Source organism: Ranitomeya variabilis, chromosome 5 (assembly GCF_051348905.1).
Source record: "Ranitomeya variabilis isolate aRanVar5 chromosome 5, aRanVar5.hap1, whole genome shotgun sequence".
NCBI classification, from domain to species: Eukaryota; Metazoa; Chordata; class Amphibia; order Anura; family Dendrobatidae; genus Ranitomeya; species Ranitomeya variabilis.
Window position 1 is genome coordinate 36,366,183 of NC_135236.1, and position 8,682 is coordinate 36,374,864.

Sequence of the window (8,682 nt, forward strand, 5' to 3'; positions counted from 1 at the left end):
AAAAAATTACCCGGACCACATCCCAGTAATACCAACCTTGGTTATCCATAACCCCCACCTAAGTAAAATCATAACATATATAACATTCCTCATCCACCAATAGGGACAATACTAGTAAATTAGCACCAAAAAATATATAAATTCAATTAGTCCATAAGGTGATAAGCCTTCAAATGATCACATATACAGTTGTCGTCCATGATTTCCACCGACGATGCCATTCATCCATGGATTATGAAGAAAAGCCAATTGTTCACTAGTAGCCACCATGTCGCGAGGACCATGGGATCACATAAAGCAAAACATGAGACTAAAGCAAAAATAAAAACAAAAACAGTTAAAAATACAGAATAAAAACAATAAGATATATACAAACACGACACTCACAGAGCATTGCTCTACAGCACAACAGAGTCGAAGTAGTCACAAAAATGGGGCATAACTAATATTCTCGTTCAATCCTGCTGGGTGGACTGTGTTTAGTGTCCAGATTCATCTCGATTCCAACTGGGCTAAATGTTGGAAAGTGCCCCCACCTCGAATCCCCACCTCCAACAAATCAATGCCCCTGATTTTAAGAAGACTAGCATCACAATTATGAAACCTCCTAAAGTGACGGGGCAACGTCTTCAGGAGTGAGATGTCTTCAGTACCAACCGCCGCAAGAATACCCCGTACATGTTCTCTAACTCGTATTTTAAATAATCTGGTAGTCAAACCAATGTAGATTTTATTACATGGGCATACCGCATAGTATATTACATTTTTGCTGGTACATGTAATATTTTTTCTAATTGCGAATTGACGACATCCATGTCTAGCCCTATTGTATGCCCTTTTTATACTGCGGTTACTGTACCCATGTGCCAGCAATCTCCCCTTCAAATCTTCAGCCTGTGTCAGGAAGTCTCCTTCCGTCGAATACAATCTCCAAAGGCGGAGGAACTGGCCAGTAGGGATCGCTTGTATCACATGGCCCGGGTGGGAGGAAGAGGCATTCAACAATAGATTCGTGGACGTGTGCTTGCGATAGATGTCAGTCTGTAATTCACCATGTCCATCCCTTTTGATCATAACGTCTAAAAATTCAATAGCATCCCTATCAGGTTTATACGTAAGAAAGATGTTACTATCATTGGGGTTCAATGATGACATAAAGCCTTGCAGGCATTCTACCGATCCCTGCCAGATCATCAAAATGTCGTTGATGTACCGCGCCCAAAAAAGGACGCGGCCAATCGACGACAGATGATCCGGCAGGGAGAGATCCCTCTCCCACAGCCCCAGGAACAGGTTAGCGAACGCCGGAGCAAACGTCGCCCCCATAGCTGTTCCCTGGAGCTGCAGGAAGAAGGACCCCTTAAAAACAAAAAAATTGTGGGTTAAGTAGTCAATTTCTTGTACATAGGAGCAGTATTATACTAGCTATATACTTGTACATAGGGACAGTATTATAGTAGTAGTATTCTTGCTCTAAGGGGCAGTATTATAGTAGTTATATTCCTGTACTTAGGAGCAGTATTATAGTAATAATATTCTTGTACATAGGGAGCAGTATTATAGTAGTTATATTTCTGTACTTAGCAGGCAGTATTATAGTTTTTATATTCTTGCACATAGAGTGCAGTATTATAGTAGTTTTATTCTTGAACATAGGAACAGTATTATAGTTGTTATATTCCTGTTCATTGGGGCAGTATTAAAGTATTTATATGTTTGTACATGGGGGCAGTATTATAGTAGTTCTATTCTTGAACATAGGGGCAGTATTACAGTAGCTATGTTCTTGTACATACGGGAAAGTATTATATTAGCTATATTCTTGTATATAGGAGCAGTATTATAGTAAGTATATTCTTGTACATAGGGAGCAGTATGATAGCAGTTATATTATTGTACATGGGAGCAGCATTATAGTAGTTATATTCTTGTACATAGGGGCAGTATTATAGTATTTATATTCTTGTACATATGGGCGTTATTATAGTAGTCACATTCTTATACATAGGGATCAGTATTATAGCTGTTATATTATTGTATATAGGGGCAGTATTATTATATTTATATTCTTTTACATAGAGGGCAGTATTATAATAGTTATATTCTTGTACATAGGGGCAGTATTTTATTAGTTATATTCTTGTACGTATAGGCAGTTTTATAGAATTTTTTTCCTTGTACATAGTGAGCAGTATTAAAGCTGTTATATTATTGTATATAGAGTCAGTAGACTAATAGTTATATTCTTTTACATAGGGGGCAGTATTATTGTAGTTATAGTCTTGTACACGAAGGGCAGTGTTATAGTAGTTATATTTTTGTACATAGGGCCAGTATTGTAGTAGTTATTTTCTTATATATAGGAGCAGTATTATAGTTGTTATATTCTTGCACATAGAGGCAGTATTATAGTAGTTATATTCTTGTACATAGGGGGCAGTATTATAGTAGTTATATTCCTGTACATAGAGGCAGTATTATAGTAGTTATATTCTTGTACATAGAGATAGTATTATAGTAGATATATTCTTATGCATAGGGAGCAGTATTATAGTAGTTATATTCCTGTACTTAGGGGCAGTATTATAGTAGTTATATTCTTGTACATAGTGGCAGTATTATAGTAGTTATATTCTTCTACATAGAGATAGTATTATAGTAGATATATTCTTATGCATAGGGAGCAGTATTATAGTAGTTATATTCCTGTACATAGAAGCATTATTATAGCAGTTATTTTCTTGTATATAGGAGCAGTATTATAGTAGTTATATTCTTGTACATGGGAGCAGTATTCTAGTAGATATATTCTTGTGCATAGCAGCAGTATTATAGTAGTTATATTCTTGTACATAGGGGCAGAATAATAGTAGCTATATTCTTTTATATAAGGGCAGTATTATAGTAGTTATATTCTTGTACATAGGAGCAAAATTATAGTAGTTACTTTCTTGTATATAGGAGCAGTATTATAGTAGTTATATTCTTGTACATAGGGGCAGTATTATAGTAGTTATATTCTTGCACATAGTGGCAGTATTATAGTAGTTATATTCTTGTACATAGAGGCAGTATTATAGTAGATATATTCTTGTACATAAGAGCAGTATTATAGTAGTTATATTCTTGTACATAGAAGCAGTATTATAGTAGTTATATTCTTGTACATAGGGCAGTATTATAGTAGTTATATTCTGTACATAGGAGCAGTATTATAGTAGTTATATTCTTTTACATAGGAGCAGTATTATAGTAGTTATATTCTTGTGCATAGGAGCAGTATTATAGTAGTTATATTCTTGTACATAGGGCAGTATTATACTAGTTGTATTCTGTACATAGGAGCAGTATTATAGTAGTTATATTCTTGTACATAGGGGCAGTATTATAGTAGTTATATTCTTGTACATAGGAGCAGTATTATAGTAGTTATATTCTTGTACATAGGGCAGTATTATAGTAGTTATATTCTGTACATAGGAGCAGTATTATAGTAGTTATATTCTTGTGCATAGGAGCAGTATTATCGTATTTATATTCTTGTACATAGGGCAGTATTATACTAGTTGTATTCTGTACATAGGAGCAGTATTATAGTAGTTATATTCTTGTACATAGGGGCAGTATTATAGTAGTTATATTCTTGTACATAGGAGCAGTAATATAGTAGTTATATTCTTGTACATAGAAGCAGATTTATAGTAGTTATATTCTTGTACATAGGGCAGTATTATAGTAGTTATATTCTGTACATAGGAGCAGTATTATAGTAGTTATATTCTTGTACATAGGAAGCAGTATTATAGTAGTTATATTCTTGTACATAGGGCAGTATTATAGTAGTTGTATTCTGTACATAGGAGCAGTATTATAGTAGTTATATTCTTGTACATAGGGGCAGTATTATAGTAGTTATATTCTTGTACATAGGAGCAGTATTATAGTAGTTATATTCTTGTACATAGAAGCAGTATTATAGTAGTTATATTCTTGTACATAGGGCAGTATTATAGTAGTTATATTCTGTACATAGGAGCAGTATTATAGTAGTTATATTCTTGTACATAGGGAGCAGTATTATAGTAGTTATATTCTTGTACATAGGAGCAGTATTATAGTAGTTATATTCTTGTACATAGAAGCAGTATTATAGTAGCTATATTCTTGTACATAGGGCAGTATTATAGTAGTTATATTCTTGTACATAGGGGCAGTATTATAGTAGTTATATTCTTGTACATAGGAGCAGTATTATAGTAGTTATATTCTTGTACATAGAAGCAGTATTATAGTAGTTATATTCTTGTACATAGGGCAGTATTATAGTAGTTATATTCTGTACATAGGAGCAGTATTATAGTAGTTATATTCTTGTACATAGGAGCAGTATTATAGTAGTTATATTCTTGTACATAGAAGCAGTATTATAGTAGTTGTATTCTGTATATAGGAGCAGTATTATAGTAGTTATATTCTTGTACATAGGGGCAGCATTATAGTAGTTATATTCTTGTACATAGGAGCAGTATTATAGTAGTTATATTCTTGTACATAGAAGCAGTATTATAGTAGTTATATTCTTGTACATAGGGGCAGTATTATAGTAGTTATATTCTTGTACATAGGAGCAGTATTATAGCAGTTATATTATTGTACATAGGGGCAGTATTATAGTAGCTATATTCTTGTACATAGGAGCAGTATTATAGTAGTTATATTCTTGTACATAGAAGCAGTATTATAGTAGTTATATTCTTGTACATAGAAGCAGATTTATAGTAGTTATATTCTTGTACATAGGGAGCAGTATTATAGTAGTTATATTCTGGACATAGGAGCAGTATTATAGTAGTTATATTCTTGTACATAGGGAGCATTATTATAGTAGTTATATTCTTGTACATAGGAGCAGTATTATAGTATGTATGACAAGCCTACAACCTGCAGTAACCACCGATCGACCAAACCGCTGCATGACCAGCTCTACCCTCACCTACTGTATCCTCACCCATCCCTTGTAGATTGTGAGCCTTCGTGGGCAGGGTCCTCTCTCCTACTGTACCTATTATGACTTGTATTGTTCAAGATTATTGTACTTGTTTTTATTATGTATACCCCTCCTCACTTGTAAAGCGCCATGGAATAAATGGCGCTATAACAATAAATAATAATAATAATAATAATAATAATAGTAGTGATATTCTTGTGCATAGGAGCAGTGTTATAGTAGTTATATTCTTGTACATAGGAGCAGTATTATAGTAGTTATAGTCTTGTATATAGGGGCAGTATTATAGTGGTTATATTCTTGTACATAGGAGCAGTATTATAGTAGTTATATTCTTGTACATAGGAGCAGTATTATAGTAGTTATATTCTTGTACATAGAAGCAGTATTATAGTAGTTATATTCTTTTACATAGGGCAGTATTGTAGTAGGTATATTCTGTACATAGGTGCAGTATGATAGTAGTTATATTCTTGTACATAGGAGCAGTATTATAGTAGTTATATTCATGTACATAGGAGCAGTATTATAGTAGTTATATTCTTGTACATAGAAGCAGTATTATAGTAGTTATATTCTTGTACATAGGAGCAGTATTATAGTAGTTATATTCTTGTACATAGGAGCAGTATTATAGCAGTTATATTATTGTACATAGGGGCAGTATTATAGTAGTTATATTCTTGTACATAGGAGCAGTATTATAGTAGTTATATTCTTGTACATAGAAGCAGTATTATAGTAGTTATATTCTTGTACATAGGGGCAGTATTATAGTAGTTATATTCTTGTACATAGAAGCAGATTTATAGTAGTTATATTCTTGTACATAGGGAGCAGTATTATAGTAGTTATATTCTGGACATAGGAGCAGTATTATAGTAGTTATATTCTTGTACATAGGGAGCATTATTATAGTAGTTATATTCTTGTACATAGGAGCAGTATTATAGTATGTATGACAAGCCTACAACCTGCAGTAACCACTGATCGACCAAACCGCTGCATGACCAGCTCTACCCTCACCTACTGTATCCTCACCCATCCCTTGTAGATTGTGAGCCTTCGCGGGCAGGGTCCTCTCTCCTACTGTACCTATTATGACTTGTATTGTTCAAGATTATTGTACTTGTTTTTATTATGTATACCCCTCCTCACTTGTAAAGTGCCATGGAATAAATGGCGCTATAACAATAAATAATAATAATAATAATAATAATAATAATAGTAGTGATATTCTTGTGCATAGGAGCAGTGTTATAGTAGTTATATTCTTGTACATAGGAGCAGTATTATAGTAGTTATAGTCTTGTATATAGGGGCAGTATTATAGTGGTTATATTCTTGTACATAGGAGCAGTATTATAGTAGTTATATTCTTGTACATAGGAGCAGTATTATAGTAGTTATATTCTTGTGCATAGGAGCAGTATTATAGTAGTTATATTCTTGTACATAGGGCAGTATTATAGTAGTTGTATTCTGTACATATGAGCAGTATTATAGTAGTTATATTCTTGTACATAGGGGCAGTATTATAGTAGTTATATTCTTGTACATAGGAGCAGTATTATAGTAGTTATATTCTTGTACATAGAAGCAGATTTATAGTAGTTATATTCTTGTACATAGGGCAGTATTATAGTAGTTATATTCTGTACATAGGAGCAGTATTATAGTAGTTATATTCTTGTACATAGGAAGCAGTATTATAGTAGTTATATTCTTGTACATAGGGCAGTATTATAGTAGTTGTATTCTGTACATAGGAGCAGTATTATAGTAGTTATATTCTTGTACATAGGGGCAGTATTATAGTAGTTATATTCTTGTACATAGGAAGCAGTATTATAGTAGTTATATTCTTGTACATAGGAGCAGTATTATAGTAGTTATATTCTTGTACATAGAAGCAGTATTATAGTAGTTGTATTCTGTACATAGGAGCAGTATTATAGTAGTTATATTCTTGTACATAGGGAGCAGTATTATAGTAGTTATATTCTTGTACATAGGAGCAGTATTATAGTAGTTATATTCTTGTACATAGAAGCAGTATTATAGTAGTTGTATTCTGTACATAGGAGCAGTATTATAGTAGTTATATTCTTGTACATAGGGGCAGCATTATAGTAGTTATATTCTTGTACATAGGAGCAGTATTTTAGTAGTTATATTCTTGTACATAGAAGCAGTATTATAGTAGTTATATTCTTTTACATAGGGGCAGTATTATAGTAGTTATATTCTTGTACATAGGAGCAGTATTATAGCAGTTATATTATTGTACATAGGGGCAGTATTATAGTAGTTATATTCTTGTACATAGGCACAGTATTATAGTAGTTATATTCTTGTACATAGAAGCAGATTTATAGTAGTTATATTCTTGTACATAGGGAGCAGTATTATAGTAGTTATATTCTGGACATAGGAGCAGTATTATAGTAGTTATATTCTTGTACATAGGGGCAGTATTATAGTAGTTATATTCTTGTACATAGGGACAGTATTATAGTAGTTATATTCTTGTACATAGGAGCAGCATTATAGTAGTTATATTCTTGTACATAGGCGCAGTATTATAGTAGTTATATTCTTGTACATAGGCGCAGTATTATAGTAGTTATATTCTTGTACATAGGAGCAGTATTATAGTAGTTATATTCCTGTACATAGGAGCAGTATTATAGTAGATATATTCTTGCTCATAGGAGCAGTTAATTTCTTCTGCTTTTTGGTGTAGTATTATAATAATCTTAGTATGTTAGATGTAAAAATTGTATTTTGTTCTTAGTTGTACATAGTGACTATTGTCACCTTAACCTAGATATACAGTTAATAGTTTAGAATATTTTTATCTAAGTTTGGTTATCTGAGTAAGATAGGCTTCCAGTAACTGAAGAACTATTGACTTTTTGGATACTAACAATGTTTGCAAACTTTTTAATTTTCTATTCCAGTATGTCTGATACTTCTAGTTATGTCCATTTTATTTTGCAGACAAGGTTGAACCGTTAACCGTCTGGCTCCAATCAGTTTTTGTGGCTCTGTTTGCTCTCTTTGCTGTCCTTTCATTTTTAGTTCTTTTCATCATTTGTGTAAAAGCAAGAAAAGGTGAGAAATCTAATTCTTTACTCTATGAAGGATATACAGTATTGGAGTCATTGCATTAAGGGGGGGGATTTTTTTAATGAATTTTAATTCAAAAGATATTTGACATAAAGAGACCAAGTGGCATAGTTTAGAAAGCAGAAACTTTCACATTTAAGGCTAAGGGGGCAAGACTCGCAGAAGATCTCCATAGGTCGTCACCATTAATTCTGCTTCATGATGCTATTTTGTAGAGTATGGTTTATCTTCAGAACTTTTTAAAATCAAGAATTAATAACCACATGTCTTGTTTAGGACTAGAAATTATAAAATTGGTAAAATATATATATATATATATATATATATATATATATATATATATATATATATGTATATATAAACTTTTAACTTTTAAGATTTTCTCTTGTCAGCAAAAATGCAGATTGGACCTTGGCACCAATGCAATCCTTATTGGACCAATATTGTCATGTCCTGATGGATTAATAAAAATGATATATTAACTCTACCACTGTACTTTGGGAACGTATTTACTAAAATTATATACATGTAGTGTAATTATT

At 32.3% G+C, this 8,682-nt stretch overlaps 1 protein-coding gene across 1 annotated transcript in view; it reads left to right on the top strand.

The window, feature by feature from the left end:
• LOC143774818 (uncharacterized) overlaps positions 1-8,597 on the top strand; it is a 100,853-nt gene extending 92,256 nt beyond the window's left edge. The window contains exons 6-7 of the mRNA XM_077262586.1: positions 8,012-8,125; positions 8,533-8,597. Of these exons, the coding sequence (XP_077118701.1) occupies positions 8,012-8,125; positions 8,533-8,597 (179 nt within the window). The remainder of the gene's footprint in view (positions 1-8,011; positions 8,126-8,532) is intronic.
• Positions 8,598-8,682: the final 85 nt, after the last annotated feature.